Source organism: Equus asinus, chromosome 20, assembly GCF_041296235.1.
Source record: "Equus asinus isolate D_3611 breed Donkey chromosome 20, EquAss-T2T_v2, whole genome shotgun sequence".
Classification (NCBI taxonomy): Eukaryota; Metazoa; Chordata; class Mammalia; order Perissodactyla; family Equidae; genus Equus; species Equus asinus.
In genome coordinates, this window is record NC_091809.1 from 94,718,935 (window position 1) to 94,739,304 (window position 20,370).

At 45.4% G+C, this 20,370-nt stretch overlaps 1 protein-coding gene across 22 annotated transcripts in view; it reads left to right on the forward strand.

Moving 5' to 3' along the window:
- Window positions 1–20,370, forward strand: part of LOC106833052 (uncharacterized) — an 80,782-nt gene that overhangs the window by 24,222 nt on the left and 36,190 nt on the right. For 6 of the 22 annotated variants that reach the window (XR_011495885.1, XR_011495886.1, XR_011495887.1 and 3 more), the window contains exon 3: window positions 12,255–15,789. The exons of 6 other annotated variants lie outside the window; for them this stretch is intronic. Coding sequence is in view for 7 of the 16 variants with exons in the window: in XM_070491107.1 (XP_070347208.1) it covers window positions 14,994–15,065; window positions 15,702–15,789; window positions 20,059–20,188 (290 nt within the window). In the remaining 9 variants the exon portion in view is untranslated. Of the gene's footprint in view, window positions 1–12,254; window positions 15,790–20,058; window positions 20,189–20,370 lie in introns of all 22 variants that reach the window. 10 more of the 22 variants (XM_070491104.1, XM_070491105.1, XM_070491106.1 and 7 more) reach the window with 4 other exon arrangements.

The window sequence follows — 20,370 nt, forward strand, 5'->3', positions numbered from 1 at the left end:
TACTCCTTTAGACTGTTTGGCCTACCGTAATACTCCTTCATCAGGGTATCAATAAAATTCAGTTCACCAAAACAGAGAGAAGAAAAATATAATTCATGGTTCAACTACTGAAAGGTAAACATAATGCACATCTACTTTCATCTTTTTTTAAATGAACAATTTTTTTTCTGCTTTTTCTCCTCAAATACCCCAATATATAGTTATATATTTTTTCAGTTGTGGGTCCTTCTAGTTGTGGCATGTGGGGTGCTGCCTCAGTGTGGCCTAATGAATGGTGCCATGTCCATGCCCAGGATCTGAACCGGTGAAACCCTGGGCCCCCAAAGCGGAGTGCGTGAACTTAACTATTTGGCCACGGGGCTGGCTCCATAAATGAGCAATTTTTTACGTAGTTATAATCATACTGTGTATACAACTTGAAATTCTGGTTTTTCATGAAATATTATATCATAGTCTATTTTCCATGTTAGTGCATAATCTGAGCAAGCATTTTTGTTGACTATGTAATATTCCATTCAGGAGACATACCGTCTTTTATTTAAGCCTTTCCTTATTGTTTTGGAAACTAAGTTTTTTTTACTATTACAAACAACTCTGCAACAAGCATTTTTTCTCATAAGGATTTTTCTGTTTGTGTTTTGTTTTTCCTTAGGATAGATTCCCAGATGTGGAATTATCTCATCAAAGTCTTTTTACAGCAAATGTTTTTCAAAGGGCTTATACAACTTTTCAGAACCATCAGATATGTTAGTTACCATTTTACATTCTCATCAGCACCAAATAAAACAACAATCGCAATAATGTCTTTCCAATTGGGTAGGTGGAATAGATAATTTTCTTTTGTTTTAATTTGCATTCATTTATTTACAAGGGAGAGTAAATATTTTTTCATAAGCTTATTTGCTAGTTATAATCATATAATCATTCTTCTTTGAATGAGGCCTTTTACTTTTGGGGGTCAAAGTATTTTTTAAGTCAATTTGTCTAAGATCTATATATTTTAAAAAGTTTAATGTTTGTGATATTTGCTATAATTATTTTCTCGTCTCTTGTTTCTATACTTTTTTATGTCTAGATGTTTTAAATTTGTATATCCTATCCATCCTTTTTTCCCCCCTTCTTTTTTGTTTCTTTAAGAATCCTCCTGTCCCTGTGGTTCACTACATAATACATTTAATATTCTTCTAGTTTTTCTTATGGTTTAGAAAACATCTCTTTAATCCATCTAGAATTTATGTTGGTATGAAATCCATGGAGAGGATCTGACTGCTTGCTTCAGTTTTACCCAGAAGAGGGGCCTGATTTGCTCTTCTGATTCTCCGCACCTGCCTTTTTCCTCTTCATTGAAAAGAAAGACAAGAGGTTAGCGGAGAGGTGTGAAATGCTATGTTGTTTCTCTAGTCACGGGGAGTAAGTTTCCCTTTTTCTGAATATGTCTAACTTTCTCCAAATATTCTCACCTTCTGATTAGTGTTAGCTAACACTGAGATAGAAGTAGCCTTGGATAAATTGGCTTAAAAATATCCTGGGAGTGCTCAAAAATGGGCAAATAGGAAAAAAAGGTCAAACTTTTCAGAAGTGTTGCAGACCATTCTATCAGATGTAAAACATGATACATTTGGAGAATATGAATTCTGGATGAATTGGTTTAGACAAATTATGCAAGAGCTGACAATCTTTCCTCTGGACAATAATTTAGACCAGCACCGTCCAACGGAAATACAATATGAGCCACATATGCAATTTTAAGTTTTCTAGTAGCCACATTGAAAAAGTAAAAGGCAGCAGGTGAAGTTAATCCAAATAGTGTGTTTTATTTAACTCAACATATCCGAAATATCATTTCAACACATAATGTATGTTAAAATTATTCAGATAGTTTATGTTCTTTTTTATTTCATACTGAGTCTTTGAATTGCAGTGTTTATACTAAACTTACAGAGCATCACAGTGTGGATTAACCTTATTTCAGGTGCTCAGCAGCTCCATGTGGCTAGCAGCTGTCCTACGGATAGAGCAGCTGTGGACACAGTGACACATTTTGGCTGCTTGACTCCTTTTTCTCTACGTTCCAGGCTGAACAACCTTTAAAAATGGTCTTTTCTCAGGGCTTCATATAGTTGATTCGCTTTTGGGATTCTTTGGTTACAATCATTTTAAACGACTCTTTTGACAGAACTCTGATTCTGTCCAGTGTCCACGGCCACAGTTTACAGACGGCCTCCTGATCGCTGCTGCAAAGGGTCAATTAGCATATAGAAAAAAGAAGAAAAACAAAGAAATTATGGTGACACAGAAGGAATATGGAAATGGGGGTCAGATGATTTAGATTTGACTCTCAACCCATGTGACCAGGAGCAGGTCCTCTTGCTGCTTCATGCCTCAGTTTCCCCACCTGCGACATGGAGATAATGATAATATTTACCCCAATAGGTAGCTATTGAAGACAAAAATGATATAAGAAAGGATATGTGGGGGCTGGCCCTGTGGCCGAGTGGTTAAGTTCATTCGCTCGGCTTTGGCGGCCCAGGGTTTCGTCGGTTCGAATCCTGGGCGTGGACATGGCACCACTCATCAGGCCATGCTGAGGCAGCATCCCACATGCCACAACTAGAAGGACCCACAACTAAAATATACAACTATGTACTCGGGGGACTTGGGAGAAAAAAGCAGAAAAAAAAAAAGAAGATTGGTAACAGTTGTTAGCTCAGGTGCAATCTTTAAAAAAAAAAGGATATGTAAAAAGTTGGCCAAGAGAGTAGAAATCCTCATCACAAGAAAAAAAATTGAAACTATATATGCTGATGATGTTAATGACTTATTGTGATGATCAAAATGTATACAAATATCAAGTCACTATGTTGTATGCTTGAAACTAACATAAGGGTATATATCAATTATACCTTAATTTAAAAAAAAGAAAGAGGGCCAGCCTCGTGGCCTAGTGGTTAAGTTCAGAGTGCTCTGCTTTGGCAGCCTGGGTTTGGTTCCTGGACACAGACCTACACCACTCATCAGCGGCCATGCTGTGGTGGCAACCCACATACAAAATAGAGGAAGATTGGCACAGATGTTAGGTCAGGGTTAAATCTTCCTCAGCAAAAAAAAAAAAAAAAGAAAGAAAGAAAAGCAGATGGAGCCATGGTAATTAAAGAAGCAGAGTCAAGAAAGCTGACATCTAAGGTTGCAGTGGGAAAAGCTAAGAAACCAATCAATAAAAAAATAGATAAAAAATAAATAAATAAAAGATCTTCCCCCAAATAATGTACCTCCATTCCATGGGACTGAACTGAGAAATGATAACACTGCTTGTGTTGAGTTCAGTTCATTTCATCACAAGGAGGAAAGTAACAGACCCCATTTCTCTGCCCTAAAACCATTTCTCTTAACCTACCTCCTCTAGTCATTCCCCACATTTCTATCAGAGGTCTTCCCATTATAAAAGAGCAACAAAATCTTTGTGATATCCAAACTGTGATCTATGTTTCTAAGGACAGTCTACGTCAAAGCCAAGCACTTTCACAGCTGATAGTTGTAAAGTCCAGTTATGACAAAGGAGCAGTTTTTGGTGCACCCAGAGGGTGAACTAATGAGACTGCCAGAACATTCTGAAACTATGTAGAGAAAGAGATTGGTTCATCCATTTGAGGGAATAAGTACTGGGACACTTTGTTGTTAACAGATCTAGGTAATGCCTTAATATTTCCATTTTATTCTTATCAAAGATTACTTAAGAAATAACAGAGAAATGTGCAATGTAAGGGCCATCACAAGTCCAGGATAACAAATGTGGCGATTTTCTACCAAAAAAAAAATAGCTTTATTACTTTTTCTAATTAAAAAAGTCATGAGGGGGCTGGCCCCATGGCTGAGTGGTTGAGTTCACGTGCTCTGCTTCAGCGGCCCAGGGTTTTGCTGGTTTGGATCTTGGGTGTGGATCTAGCACTGTTCATCAAGCCATGCTGAGGCAGTGTCCTACATAGCACAACCAGAAGGACCTACAACTAGAATTTACAACTACATACTGGGGGGCTTTAGGGAGAAGAAGAAAAATATTGGCAACAGATGTTAGCTCAGGTGCCAATCTTAAAAAAAGAAAAAAACTAACGATATATGTTTATTATAAAAAAAGAAAAGAGGGGCTGGTCCCGTGGCCTAGTGGTTAAGTTTGGCATGCTCTGCTTCGGTGCAGACCTACACCACTTGTCAGCAGCCATGCTGGGGCAGTGACTTACACACAAAATAGAGGAAGAAGACTCCTAGAAGAAAATGGAGGCAGTACACTCTTTGAAATCAGTCTTAAAAGGCTCTTTTCGAATACCATGTCTACTGACAAGGGAAACAAAAGAAAAAATAAACAAGTGGGACTTCATCAGACTAAAGAGCTCCTGCAAGGCAAAGGAAACCAGGATCAAAACAGAAAGACAACCCACCAACTGGGAGAAAATATTTGTAAATCATGTATCTGACAATGGGTTAATCTCCAAAATATATAAAGAACTCACACAACTAACAACAAAAAAGCAAAAACCTGATCAAAAAATGGGCAGAGGATATGAACATTTTTCCAAAAAAGATATACAGATGGCCAACAGGCAAACGAAAAGATGTTCAACATTGCTAATCATCAGGGAAATGCAAATGAAAACTACACTAAGATACCACCTTACACCTGTTAAAATGGCTATAATCACCAAGAGAAAAAATAACAAACGTTGGAGAGGATGTGGAGAAAAGGGAACCCTCACACAATGCTGGTGGGAATGCAAACTGGTGCAGCCACTACGGAAAACAGTAGATTTTTCAAAAAATTAAAAATAGAAATACCATATGGCTCAACTAGCTCACTCCTGAGTATTTATCCAAAGAACTTGAAATCAACAATTCAAAGAGACTTATCCACTCCTATGTTCACTGCCGCATTATTCACAATAGCCAAGATGTAGAAGCAACCCAAGTGCCCACTGAATGATGACTGGATAAAGAAGCTGTGGTATACATACATATATACAATGGAATACTACTCAGCCATAAAAAAGACAAAAATCGTCCCATTTGCAACAACATGGATGGACCTTGAGGGTATTATGTTACATGAAATAAGCCAGGCAGAGAAAGACAAACACCATATGATTTCACCCATATATGGGAGATAAACACGTGGACAAAGAGAACAGTTTAGTGGTTACCAAGGTGGAAGGGCGTTGGGGAGTGGGCACAAGAGGTGAAGGGGTGCAATTATATGTTGACTGACAAATAATAGTGTACAACTGAAATTTCACAATGTTATAAACTGTTATGACCTCAATAAAAAAAAAATAGAGGAAGATTGGCACAGATGTTAGTTCAGGGTGAATCTTTGCCACCCAAAAAATAAAAATAAATAAATTTTAAAAAAAGAAAAAAGAAAAGAGGCATTCAGAAGGAAAAAAGAAGAAAGTGAAAATCAATTGTAGCTTGTTACAGAAAGAGATCCATTAGTGACATTTAGGTAGCTCTTTCAGTATTGCAAATATACATTTATAAAAACAGATTCATACAGTATATGCTGTTTTACTTTGCCTTTTATAAATAACGTATCACAGATATATTTGTACTCAAAAATATGGCTTGACCTCCTGTTCTTTACGGCTGCACAGTGTTCCATGTATTTCCCATGCTTTATGTGACTAGCCTCCTACCGTGAGACGTTTAGGTCATTTGCAATCTTTCACTCTTACTAGTACACGAATGAGCATCCTATTCACACTTCTTTGCATAAGTATCTCATAATTTTCTAAGAGGAAATTTCTAAAGTAGGTCAAATTTTTGTAGACAGGGCTAGATTGTCCTTCAGAAAACTTATGCAATCGACATTCCTCATAGCAGGGATGACACTGTGCTCCGACATCTTCCCTGGCCCTGGGTGTTATCAATCCTTCCTAACCATATCCAATTTATTTTGAATCTTCCTAATTTTGCTTTTAATGTCCTAGAAGTCCCTTAACACTGATTGTCATATATGGAGAGGTTCAAAAGTTTGAGCAAACATATAAATTCTATAATTTAATTACGTACAGTGTATCTGTAAGTGACTCACGTATGTGACAGGGTCTAACCTGGTGTAGCAAACAGGATGGGCTTGGTTACACTGAAATAAGGAACAACGCAAAATCTGTTTCTCACTTGTGATTTATATCCAGCGCAGTTCAGCAGATGAGTTTAGCTCATACAGACAGCAAGTGACTCAGGCTGACAGAGATCCAATTTGAAAATTGCCTCTAGAATCACGTCGTCAGGTAGAAGGGGACCCAGCAAATCATGCTCTGCTTCTGGAAGCTTCCACCTCAACAGACACAAGGCACTTCTGCTCACGTTTCACTTCCCAAAGCCGAGCACAAGGACACACCAGCCTCCAGAGGCATGGGGCGTCTACCTGGCGGGAGGACGGGACTGCCTGTGAGCTTCCCTAATGACTAGCACAACTGGTAGAGCTAGTACCAGGTGCATATTATTATCTAAATGCCACAGATAAGAAAGCTGAGAGTTTAAGAAATAGCTCAAGATCACGCAGCCAGTAAGTGCCAGTGCTGGGATTGTAATTCAGGCCTGTAGGACTTAAAACACGTGTTCTTTGCACTACAATATCCTCTTGGGAGCATCTGCAGCATTTCCAAAAAGAAGTCTGGGTTTTGGGACTGTATTGGAAAAAAACCCAGTTTTGCCCTTCTGTGTTTTCCCTTTACTACTCACACAGAACACTTCACTTCTGGTCACCAAGCGTGTGGGTGTTTTTCCCCACACCAATAATTGTCTGCGACATCAGCTGGGCGTCCTACAATTTAGCTCAATTCTGACACTATCTACCTGGAGAGAGCATCAGATCCCAGAGGTTGGGCTCAGTCCCACAAGACTGCTCCCCATGTCAGATGCCAATCGCAAGCAGTAGGTCCCCAGGTCACCCACAACTTCTGTCCAACTTGGCTACAAATCAGTGGTTCCCATGACCTCCTCCCCCTTGGATTTGATTATTTGCTAGAACAGCTCATAGAACTCAGGGAAACACTGACTTACATTTACCAGTTTATTGTATGATAAAGGAAACAGATGAATAGCCAGATGAAGAGATGCATAGGGTGAGGTCTGGGAGGGTCCCGAGCGCAGGAGCTTCCGTCCCTGGAGTTGGGGTGTGTCACCTCCCGGTATGTGCACGTGTTCACCGACCTGGGAGCTCTCCGAATCCCATACTATTGGGCTTTTTGCGGAGGCTTCATCACGTAGACATGACCCATCACTAATTCCATTTTCAGCCCCTCTCCCTTCTCAAGAGAATGGTGGGGCGGGGCTGAAAATTCCAAGCTTCCAGTCATGGCTTGGTCTTTCTGGTGACCAGCCCCCGTCCACGAGCCCACCCAGAGTCACCTCATTAGAACAAAAGATGCTCCCAGTGCTCTTATCACTTGGGAAATTACAAGGGTTTTAGGAGCTCTGCGCCAGGAACCAGGGGCAGGGGCCAGCACAGATATTTTCTATTATCTCACAGGGACATACATCTACTTGAAGCCATGTGTCGGTGCGGGTCCCTCAGATTTTCTGGAGCTGTTCTCATGCTCCTTGCTTTCTCAGTCAGCACATCAAATGCATCACTGTGCCTGGTCCTTCGTAGGCCTTCCTGCTTCCCATTGACAAACTCTGCTCAGAGTCACTTCTATTGTGGCAATTGCTCCACAAAAGTGCCCACTGTGCTGTCCTCCTCCTAGGCATACATTTTGGTCCATCAAATGATGGACCAAGTCTAAATATAGCAGTATCATTGCTTTGGGGATGTCTTCTGGCAGACATCCCATGCTGTAATCATGTTTCAGGACAAAAGAGGTCCAAAGAATGTTATTTTGGACAACATGGAGGTCTTGATAATTTACAAGCATCTTGTCTGTGCACATTTTATTTTTTGACAATGATATTCTAGGGGAAGATTTTGGATACAAGTAACACAACTCAACCAATCCTGGCTTAAGCATAAAAAGGGAATTTATTGGCTTATGCAACTAAAAAGTACAGGGATAGACAGAGCTTCAGGTGTAGTTTGATCCAGGGGCTCAACACTAGGTCTAAATCTCACTCTCTTGACACTAGTTCTCCCTATTTTGGCTTCATCTTCAGACTCTATGTGGTGGCAAGAAGGTGTCTAACAGCATCAGCCTTTTGTCCTCCCGGATTTAAGTCCAATAGAAAAGATCACGTGTTTTTCTGTTAGCAGTCCCATAAAAGTTTTATTGCATTTCATCGGCTATGATTAGGTCAAAGTTTATCCCTTAAGCAATCACTATAGGCTGGGGACTGTGATGCTAAATTGGTCAGGCCTGAGTTAATGCCTGTCCCTGGAATTAGGGGTCTGTCATGTCTCCCTTTGCACATGGTCTTCATGAGAGTGAGGGTAGGGGTGGGTCCAGAGAGGAAAATCAGGGTGCAGGTGCCAGAAGAAAGTTACATGTATGCTGCATAGTAAAAACAACAGACACCCAGTATAGACAGTACTTCTAAATCATCTTCCCCGCTTTTTACCCCTTACAATAGTTTACAGCGTAAAAATGTTTTCACGTTAGAGAAGCTTAACTTGAAAGTTTACTGTAAGGATAAAGAAAAGTGTTCTTCAGAAGATAAACATTTATCCCATAATGACTATGAAACGTGAAAACTTTCCATTTTTCCTTAGCTGTAGAAAGCTATATTAATGTTCAATTACACAGTCTCTCTCTTCTCAAATTCTTACTACACTTATTTATTTTATCTTTTTTTTAAGTAACTTCCTTTTTTAGTTAAAATGACAAGAAGAAAATACATATTCTTGGAGAAAACTTGGAGAATAAAGAAAAGCCAGGGATAATCATTTGCTTTGTAATTTTCATTGCATTTATGCCATAAACTTCTTTCATGTGCAAAATTGGGATGACACCGTTTATGTTACATAACATTTTTCATTTAACAATATATTGTGAATATTTTGCCATACTTTTAGATATTATTATACATGGTTTTTTTTTTTTAAAGGTTTTATTTTTTCCTTTTTCTCCCCAAAGCCTCCCGGTACATAGTTGTATATTCTCCGTTATAGGTCCTTCTAGTTGTGGCATGTGGGACGCTGCCTCAGTCTGGTTTGACGAGCAGTGCCATGTCCGCGCCCAGGATTCGAACCAACGAAACACTGGGCCGCCTGCAGCGGAGCGCGCGAACTTAACCACTCGGCCACGGGGCCAGCCCCATTATTATACATGGTTTTTAATGACTCCTTAGTATTCCTCCAATGGATGTAACACAATTTACTTACACGTCCCTACTTTTTTTTCCTGTTATATTAATATAGCAATGGACATCTTTGTGTACAGCTGTAGTTAATTCCTTGGGATACATTTTGGAAGTAGATTTGTTCCCCAGAAAGGCTGTACCATCATATACAATTTTTTTTTTCATAGCTGGTAGAGAGGAAAAAGAAATATCAGCAGTATATTGCCACTTTGCACAAGAACGCTAAGCTACAGTTGTATACATTGAGTAGTTTCCAGGAAAGCTCACCTTTGACAGTTGAGCTGTCCTTAAAATGTCACTTGGCAGTTTCAATTTTCCATTTTCTTTCTCATCTAATGGGCAAAGGGCATTTTTTCCCAGGTGACTATTGCTATCCTCTTTTGAAGTCATATCAGGCCATTAGTGCTATGTGACCAAGGTTTGGAAGGAGCACCCTACAAAGGCTGGGAAAATACTTAGGTTACAAGTCATAGCAGACTTCCTGGAGGAGGCAAGACTTGAGTGGGGAACTGTATATGGGTAGCATCAAGTAGGCAGAGGATGAGCAGATTTTAGGGGAAAAGACCATTTGGGGCAGCTTGCCATAAACCACTGCAGTAGAAAACCATTGGTACACAAAAGGAATAAAGCTAATAAAACTAAAAACCTGTCACCCTACAGAATTCATAGTGCCCCCTCCCCATCAGTGAACATAATGCACTTGACCAACAGGAGTGTACCCTACTCAAAGGCCTGTGTTTAGGGTCTTGCCAATATCAGGGGTGCACCTTCTCTGGGCTAGGCTGACCTACATTCTTTTTATAAAGGAATGAGATGGATATTTTAGGACATCAAGAGCTAGAGACTAGTCAAAGGAATAATCTTTGTTTCCTTTTATTCTCTATGGAAAGCACTGCTGAGCAACATTCAGACATGACCTGCATTGTTTCACAGCTCTTTACCAAAGGTGGGGTTGTTCTAGAAGTTTGAATAGTGTAGGACCCCCCAGCTGGAGTGGCCCGCCGGTCATAGTGGGTGAAGACAGAAGTCATTTGCCTGCAGCTCTTGGCCAAGTCCCGTGAGCACCATCCAGCTCTCTGGTTACCTCCCCTGGGGAAGAAATTGGAGTACTCCTCTGTTTGAGGTGGGCAGTCCCAGTGGGCAGGCTTTCCCTATCCTTAACAAGAATACTTAAAGTACAAGCGAATATAATTTCTGGACGCAGAGAGATTATTAGAGAAATGTTGCACCCACTTCATGTTCCATTTGTTGCGAGAAGTACAGTCTTCCGGAAGGGTGCACACAGACTTGGTGTGACTTAAGCACAAGGGTCAGTCACCATTGTCTAATCCCATTGGTTCCCCATGAGAAGGAAGGCTATATTATTAACTGTATGGGGAGTGTTAGTGGGTGTTTGGGCCCATTAAGCAGAACTCGTCCAGGGCCTTCCAGCACTTCTACATCAGGTTAAGCCAGTAACTGAAGAAACCCCAAATACTTTCCCTTGAATTATAAGGGCTCCAGAAAGATTGCTACTAGTGAGTCATTCAAGCTGTAGCCAAAAAGCAATTCCAGACAGGTGGAAGGGAGAGGTCTGGATCACTCCACTGTTTGAAGGTCCCCTGGGATGAATATCTAGCACGGGATCAACAACGGTGGCCCTCGGCCCTCTGCTCTGGACTTTTCATGATCCAGGTCTCAAGAGCCAACTTGACCCCAACGTGACCCCACCCTAAAGCTCTGGGTAAAGATGCCCTCTGGAGGCAAAAGTGAACACACATAGGCCTCAGACAGAGCAGCCTCGGAAATAGGTCCTTGTTTGTCTTCAAAGTCCACAAGCTTAGGGCGGGACCTCTGTGCTGTTTCGCAGCACCTGACCCCCAGTAGTTATCAATGTCTGCCAGGCGCATGAGCAGATGGAAGAACGAGGCTAGGCCTGGACCAGTGCCAGCTGCCTCCAGTCCTGCCTGCCCGGTCTTCATGTGGGCATGCAGTGCTGTACCTCAGCAAGGGAAGACGGTGTGACAGAGGACACTGCAGAGCACAGAGGCGACAAGCTTGGGATTTGGAGTCAGACACGTCTGGGCACTAATCCCAGCTCTGCCGCTTGTGAGTTGTGTGACTTCAGATGACTGACTTGATCTTCGAGCTTCCATTTCCTCATATATAAAAAGGATGCAATAAAATTGTCCTCATTTGGCTCTCAGGAGAATAAAATAAGAGAATGGCTATAACGCGTTTAACCAAGGGGCACACAATAAGTGCTCAACAAATGGGCCTGTGTGGGGGTCTATGCATCTGTAGATGTGACACTGTAGACCCAGAGGTAGCTTGGGAGGACCAGCACATGTCGCCCTTTCTAGAGGAGGCATCATGGATTCTGGACCCTGCAGTGTCAGCCAGCGTAGCGCATTAGCACCCGGGATTATTCTGTTAAGGGTGTGGGCCATGAATCATGAGTGAAAGCCTCTGAGGTCACCGGTGTGGGGATGAGGTCAGGGCTAGCCTTGTGATTAAGTCACACAAGCCAGAAGCAGACCTGCTTGGTTCTCAGGATAAGAGTTATGGCTGACTTCATGGAGGATGAGGGACGGAAGGGAGCTTCCGCTGGGTCTAGTCTGAGTCTCAAATTCGATGGGGCTTCCTTATCAGTCAAGGCATGTTTCTGCTCAGCAGGGATGGCCCTTCCCCGCCAAGTGCCTTTATGGGGCCATCACGACTGTTAAATTTGACTCAGGCCGGATGCACCACTGGGCAAATTTTATTGGGAGTTGCACATGCCAGGAACTCCTACAGTCTGTCATCTGAGAAAGCCCTAGAACATTGAGACAGAGTCAAGCTCTGCCCTGGAAGCCTAGTGCGTGATGATCCTGTTTGTGAAATTTTAATTGCTCAGAATGACTGATGGTGCCGTGGGTGATTACTGAATTGCACCTTTGGTAATCAGTCATTCACTCAACATTTATTTCCTTTCTTTGCTTTTCTCCTAGGTGAAAACTGTGGCAGTGAGAGACCACATATTTGGGCCCACGATGTGCCAGGAGCATGGCACGCTTCTCTGCTGGCTCTTTCATCCTGTTTGCTTGCATACACAACAGTGTCCCCACATAGGAATCCCAGGCGGTTTGGTGGCTCTTTAACATTCCCCAGAGCTACCTTTAAAGCAGTGAGGTGACTCGAGTTCCAGCAGAGAGGCTGGATTAAAATGCTGAGCATGAACACTTGAGAGAAGATGCACATTATGGTTGTTGTTTGGCATCTTTGCACATTAACTATTCTCACTATCAGAAAATGGAATATTTTGCTAGCAGTTACTGGAGGAGCCAAAGGTTTTAGCAACAGAATTGTTTTATATTTAAAAGCTACTGGACAAGTCACACTCTTTCTCCTGTAATCCATAACTATGGCCACTAGTGGAGCTCAGGAGAATGGAATCCCAGTGCCCCCTACACCAAGGGCACAGATCTCCCAGAGCTGCTCTCTGCAAGGAGTCAGGATGATGTGGTGAACGCTGAGCTGTGAGCTGGAGGTTGGGATGTTGGGGTTCAAAATTCTGGCTCTGCCACTTACCTGCCGGGTAGCTCTGTGAGGGCTGTGCTTGCTTGTCTGTAGAACAAGGGGCAGGCCCTAGAGTCACTCCAGTCCCAATATTCTAGGAGACTGGGCGAGCTTGGAGGGGCACTCAGAAATCTGGAGACAACGTAAGGACTGTTCAGATTAATGTGTCCTTGGTAACTCTGAGCAGGGGTCACAGATGTTTGGCGCTGGATAGAGAAATCTCAGAGCTATGGGATCCCACCCAAGTGCAAAGTCCCTAGAACCACTCAGTTGTCACTAGCAGTTAACGTGAAATTCTTTGGTGGATAATGTCATCATGTTAGTGGATAATGACTTTTATGAAACTAATGCTCTTTAAGATACATTTTCAAACTCTAGTCTCCTGTTATTTTTCATTATTAGTATTAGTAAAAAAATAACAGCATCCTCGATGTACCCAGTGCTTGTGATGTGCTATGCACTTTTTACGCTGTGCGAAGCATGACCTCATTAAACCCTCCTGATAACTCTATTATTGCCCCCATTTTACAGATGAGAAAACTAAGGCTCAGAGAGGTTCAGAGGCTTTTCCAAGGTCACATCATCAGTAAATGGATGCACCAGGATTTGCGTCTGACTCAGTCACTTCCAAGTCCACATCCTTCTTTTATGGCCAGAAATTCTAGTGTTCTGCATCACATACGATCAGCCACATTATAATCAACACACATTTGCGAAACGTCAGCTGTGAGCAGAAAGCAGGGGAGGAGAAATTGGATATAGTCCTTGCTTTTACGATCCTCAAATCCAGGAGACAGAGCTGTCTGTAAGTGATACAAGAGCATCAAACAATGAGTGGTTAGATTGCTAGAACCAGAGGGGCTCAAAGGCAGGAAAAATTACCAAGCACTCCGAAAAAGCTTTTTTGACAAATTGGGACTTCCCTTGCATCCTAAAGAACGGAGGTTGAAAAAAAGTCCGAGGAAAGCAGAGGAAGAGGAGAGATGCTGGAGCCGGGGAAGGATCAGAACAAAGGCCCGGCGATGGGGGTGCACTTGCCGTGTTCTGAGAACATTGGGTGGGCGCGGCCGCTTGATGCCAGCAGAGGGTTTGGGGAGCAAGAGAGTCATCTGGGGAGGAGCCTTCCGCTTGGCCACCAGGGAGGGACTCAGTCTCCTCTGTGCAGACAGTTCCTCTAAGCAGGTGGGCACATACTGGGCGTGTCTCCTTTGCAAAGCAAGAAACATGATATTAGATTGCTTCTCCCACATAAGAATAGTGACTGCAATAGAGAAATTTTACTAACAAAAAATAGTCACTTGGAGAACATGTATAAATCCTACCAAAGACTAACATTCCCTTGGCCACACTAAGGAGCGAACCAAGAGAGCTGCCTTTCATGCTGCCTGTGTTAAGCGCCCATGCATTTACTGACAAGAAATGGGAGGAAACAAAAGCCACTAAGAAAGCTGTGTTGGGATGGTGGCATTATGGGTCATTTTTTTTTTCCTCTTTGAGGTTGACTTTAATGTTACCGTTAAATACTAACTGACATTTTTTTAACGAGGCCAGTCATGTTGGGAGGCTAAGGGAATTTCTGAATTGAATATTAACTAAGTTATTTACAATTTTTAGCGACCAGAAGTTATTGCAGATTTTTGAAAGTTTATTAGAGGAAAAATTTACAACAAATCAAGGGGGATGGCACACACCAGGCCCTGGCCTGGATTGCCTTTATGCTCTTTGGCTGTCAGGGAGCTCCTATTCATCCTCCAAAACCCAAGCAGGCTTCACCTTCTCTTCCAAGCCTTCCCATCCACTCTGCCCACGTCTACCCCACCCTGCAACAGAGTTTAACTGTTGGTAACTCTGTTTACCCATAGTACCTTACATCAGTAGGAAGCAGTAATTTGGAGTCATTTAGACAGTTTAGGAATCCTAGCTCCACTACTTATTAGCTGTGCAATTAAGTTACGTAACTGAGCCTCAGTTTCCTCCTCTGTAAAATGGGGATAATAGCTTTTGCACCTATGAGGACTGAAATAAAATATGTAAAATGCTTAGACCAGTTTATGGCATTAAATATGTGCTCAGTAAAGGGTCCTTTCAGAATGATCTATCCATTTCTGTGACTGCATTTACCACATTGTATTTACTGCTTGCGTGGTTTTCTCTCCCATCAGCTAGAGCGCATGGGCAGCGTTTTTTGTTTTGTTTTGTTTTCATCTCTGGTACCCAGTACCAGGCACACGTCGGGCTCCTGGGTAAGTGTCCATCGAAGGAACTGCGTTGAGATTTGGGGTACCGGGCTCAGACAGCTCTCCTCGACCCGCAGCCCAGCCGGTTCTTCGCGCTCCCTTGCTGAGCTGAGCCCCCGGGGGCCCCGCCGTCCTCCCTAAGCCTGTCTGGCGCCTCCCTGACGGCTTCTGCCCCGGGCAGCAGGGCGGTGGTGCAGGCAGAGGGGCGGCGGGGCAGAGCAGGGATGACCTCCCCGCAGAGCATCGGGGTCACCGCGGGCCGGCGCGCCGGTTAATGCTCCCCCCCCCCCGCCACCCGGGGGTTGGCGGAGGGGCAGCGCATCTCCGGGTTGGGCAGCCACATAGGCCCCAAAGGCCGCCCGAGGGAGGGCGGACGAGGCCGGCGCTAGCTAGCCAGGGGCCCCGCACTGCAGCTCGACGCGGGGGTTGAGGAACGTTCTGGAGCCCGCTGTTCGCCCGGGCAGGGCGGGCGCACTCCCTTGGGCGGCATCCAGATGTGACCGGGCCACTTGGGCCCCCGCTCCAGGGTTTCTGCAGTTTGTCCGAAGGCAGCAGAGGGGAGGGTGGGGACCCCGGGCCTGGATCGGCAGGCTGAGAGCCTAGTCTGGGGAATACGACGTTTTTTCTCTTTTGTCACTGCAGGGAGCCAGGGAGGCAGAGCTGTGGGGGCAGCTCGGGGAGACCGGAGACCGGTCCCCAGCGGGGCCGGGGAGGAGCCCTCGGGAGGCAGGTGAGGCTGGGCTTGAGGGGAGAAGGCAGTAATGAGGACCCAGAGGATTAGGGGGCCTGGGGATGCGGGTGGGAAGGCTGGAGGCCCAAGGCTGCGCTGCAGAGAGGAGGGAGCCGGGACTGCTCAATGGCCTCCTCTGGGAGGGTGGGAGAGGCCACAGAGGAAACAGGGCCGGGTCTGGGGAGAGGAGCAGGCAGGGAGCTGGAGGGGAGAGAAGAAGAGGAGGATGGGTGGGGGATGGGAGGGGGTGGAGGGACGGGAAGGAGAGGGGGATGGGAGGGAGAGCAGAGAGGAGAAAGATGGACAGAAAGGGAAGTAGAGGGAGACACACACAGATCAACAGAAAGAGAGAGAGACAGACACACACACAGGTCAGCAGAGACAGAGCAGGAGAGAAGCCTGCAGGCCGAGAAGGAACGGGGTGGAGAGGGGACAGAGAAGGAGATGGGGGAGAGAAGGGGAAAGAGAGGAGAAAAGCGGGAGGAAAACCTAGAGAGAATCGGGAGGGAGACAGAGGGGAAGGGAAGCGAGGAAGAATGCTGCGAGAGGAGCAAAAAGGCCGCGGGGTGAAGCCGGAGCCAGAGGGAGCAGGAGGGAGAGCAGCGGGGAGGGAGGCGCTGGGCCGGAAGCCCCAAGAAGGAGGAGACTTTGAGGGGGCCAGTCCGGCGCTGGGAGAGCGCCTCTCTGATATTACCAAATAAAAAGGCTCGGCCAACAGGGCAAGCACATTCCTTGGTGCCCCTGCCACTGAGTCAGCACCGGGGCGGGGCCGGGTTCCGGGGCCTGAACGCTTCCTGGAGGGGCCAGGCCCCGGAGGAGAAGAGCTGGCTGTGGGAGGGGGAGGAGGGCAGGGGGAGGGGGCCGATTTGCTGCCTGGGCGCTGGCTGAGGGTCACAGATGGAAGCGGATGGTGTTTGTTTATTCTTTTATTTGTTCAGCAAATATTTACTAAGCAACTTCAACGTGCTGGGCACTGCCCCAGGTTCCAGGGCCAGAGACAGAACCTCAGCCTCATAATGTGAGCAGTCCAGAGGGGACACAGACAAAACACACAGCCCAGCAGTATGACCGTGCACCTGTAGCTTAACTGCTCTGTGCCTCAGTTTCCTCATCTCTAAAATGGGGTTTATTAGGAGACCTACTGTATGGTGTTCTGGAGATTAAAATAAGAATCTCTATAAAGTACTAAGTTGGTACCTGGCACAAAGCGATGCTCTGAAAGGGTTTATCTGTCAGTGTTTGAGTGGCTGGGTCTGGAAGGAGAGGAAGCATTTGCCATGTAGGAGCAGAAAGGGAGGAACCTTCGAGGCAGAGGCCACAGAGGCCACAAGGAGGGGTGACTAGGATGATTGTGGGTTGAGAGGGGTGACTATGTGGTACCATTCCTCTGGGAGAGGGACCTGCGAAATATTCCGATTCTTGGGCCTTTCTTTTTGACGGACTAGAGTTGGGTGTCTGGGCAGGGCCTGGGAATCTGCATTTTAACTTGCTCCCCCAGGCAGTTCTGATGCCGCGCTTCCCTCCACTCTAGTCCAGGGCCCCATCCTAGTTCAGGCCTTATCGTGTTCAGAGTAATGAAGAGCTTTCTAATAGATCCAGCCCTGCTTTGGTCTCACCACCTGTCATCTGATGCTCCCTCAGAGGATGTCGCCTCTGGGAAGCCCTCCCTCACTGTTCAGGGCAGAATTAAGGGCTCACTTCCCCATTCCCACTGCACCTTGAACCTCCCTGTGTTCTAGCACTTAATGAAACGATCAGAGTTATTGGCAGATGTGTCTATGTCTCTCCCCATGCCTGTCCCCTACAAAAAGCTGAGTCCTTGAGGACAGAGGCAGGGCCTGTTTTATCTTGTACCCTCTGGCCTGACACATAGCAGGGGGTCTCGGGAAGACTTGTTCACCAAGTGGTTGGCTGGCTCTCTGGAAGATGCTGGTGAGAGACAATCTCCTTATATGCTCTTCTAGAGGGTCTCTGGGCTTTTCTTCCCTCTGTTTGCTTTTGTTCCTTAAGGCTCGCTTGGTAGCGAGATGACTTCCCGTAGAAATAAATTTCTGGGCAGAGTGCACAGCAGATTTCAGGCAGCTATACGTCATGTTGTCCTTGAATGCATCCCAAGTGCCTTGTGGGGTAATGTGTCCTGGAGAGAATCCCAAGCTTGTCTCTGCATTTCTGAGCACAGTGTGTTTTAGATGAAGGTGCTGGTAGGTAATCTCATTCCTTCTTTGCAGGCGAGGAACCTGGGGCCTGCAGCGACTGGGAGGAGCTGGGAAGAGGGACGTATAGGTTGATAGTGACGCCGAGGAGTGGGGACGGGAGGACCCGGCCTGGAATCCCGTTTGTCTGTTCCAAGATTCTAGTTGCTGAAGTATAGGCTGCCTTGTTGTATATTTTTCCAGCTATGAGTCAACTCATTGCAGTTTCAGGGGTCCCATCCAAGAGAGGTCTTCAGCTGGCATCAGATGTGTTGGTTCCAATGGTGACGCATTTAAAATAATAATGATGATGCGAATGTTAGGGCTCTGGCCAGGCCCCGGGTAGACTGTCTCCTCACACATTGTTACTTAGTTCGCATAACAACCCTGTATAGTGGATAGTATTCTTCTTTCACCCCATTTGACCAATGAGGAAACAGATAACAGAAAAGCTAAGACACACGCCCGAGATCACACAGCTAGCAAGTAGCAGAGCTGGGTTTTGAACCCCCCCCCACCGTGTCTCTCCAGAAATGGAGCTCTTAACCACGTGCCTCCCAAACAATTTAATGCGTTTTCCCTCCATTTCACTGCACTAACGTTTCTTGAGGGTCTGCTGTTGACTATCGTTGAAGAGAATGATTGCAAAAACCTTGAATGAGCATGGGAAATGCTGAGGATGGGATTTCCATGGAAAAGAGAGGGATGCTTAACAGACTGGGTGCTGTGGCTGTAATTGTCAGAAAATGTTTAAGAGTAGGAACAGATGGAAAAAAAATCTTATTAGAATAATTGTGGGTGAACTTTAGTTCTTTTTTTTTTTGTTTTTTATTCTCAAAAATATCCTTAACGTCATTGTTTCATAGTCTTTATAAATACACCGCCACATAAAGTAACAGATGCCCTCTGGCTTGATTGTCATACCGAACATGGCCATGTGGTGTCCCTCTAGCTCAGTCTAAACCTTAGAGATGACTGACTTCCCCTAGTCTCCTCCTGGATGAGGGGCAGGCTGGTCTGATCTGAGATCCAAAGCCCGAGGGCCAGCTCCTAGGTGCTGGGGCTGCAAGGACGTTACGGCTGGAGGAGGCAGAAAAACAACCACACTGTGTCAAATGTCAATAAGAGAAACATTGTCTAAAGAGGCCCTTTCCCCCAATTCTGTAGTTTTCTTGCCAATCTGGCATTTTTTTTTTTTTTAAAGATTAACACCTAACAACTGCTGCCAATCTTCTCTCCCCACCCCACTTTCTTCTGCTCCCCAAAGCCCCCCAGTACATGGTTGTATATTCTGGTTGTGAGAGCCTCTGGTTGTGCTATGTGGGACGCCACCTCAGCGTGGCCCGACGAGCGGTTCCCAGGATCCGAACCAGCAAAACCCTGGGCCACTGAAGCGGAGCACACAAACTTAACCACTGGGCCACGGGGCCGGCCCCTGCCAGTCTGGCTTTTAATCTACGTCCTGGGCAATTGTTTTTTTGGTTTGATGGCCGACATCAATCTCTTTAGGAGCATTTGGGTTTCCTGTAGGGGAGTGGTTCTCAAACTGGTGTGTGTCGCTGTCACCTGGAGGGCTTGGTAAGACAGTTTCTGATTCAGTAGGGGAGAGGGGCTGAAATGTGCATTTCTAACAAGTTCTCGGGTGATGCTGATGCTGCTGGTCCGGAGGGCACACTTCGAGAACCACCCAGGTAAAGGGATTACTTTCCTCACGTGTGTGATTGTGTACCCTCCCTCCATTTTAAAAGCTAAAAGCCAAAATCCAGACAGCCCAAGTCCTTCCACTGGGGGAGCCGTGACCTTGGCTCAGCCAATGGGGCTGATCTTGTCAGAGGCTGGGGCAAATGTTTTGAGGCTGAGTTGCATTGGGAGGTTGTCAGGGGCAACAGCAGCCTCCTGTTGATTGGGTGGTCCGTATCAGCGTGGTGCCTGGATTTCTGGTAGTTGGGCTCCCTTGGTTTTTACCACGTGTGGTCCGAGCCAGGTGTTCCAACCTCCCTGGATTCTGATCCTTCAATAGCCATACAGTAAATCCCCTTCTGCTTAACTTAGCCAGAGTCCTTTCTGTTCCTTGCAGCCAAGATCTCTGACTCAGCCTCTCCTCTGTACTGCCTCCTGCTCCAGCAGCACAGAGGGAACCGAGTGAACTCGGCTCATGCTCAAGTTAGCAGAGCTAAGGACTGGAGGCCTGAGTTCCTGTCTCCCAGGTGAGGGCTCTTCCCTCCACATATGCAGCCTCCACGTCTGATCCACCACACAGCCCTGCTCAGAAAGGTGTTTGCAGTGGGATGTTAAATCTTTCTGAAATATGGTGGGGCATCCCAATATATGAAGCCAAACAGGAGGCAGTCAATTAAAGTTTGCAGCCCTAAAGTGCTACACTTCCATG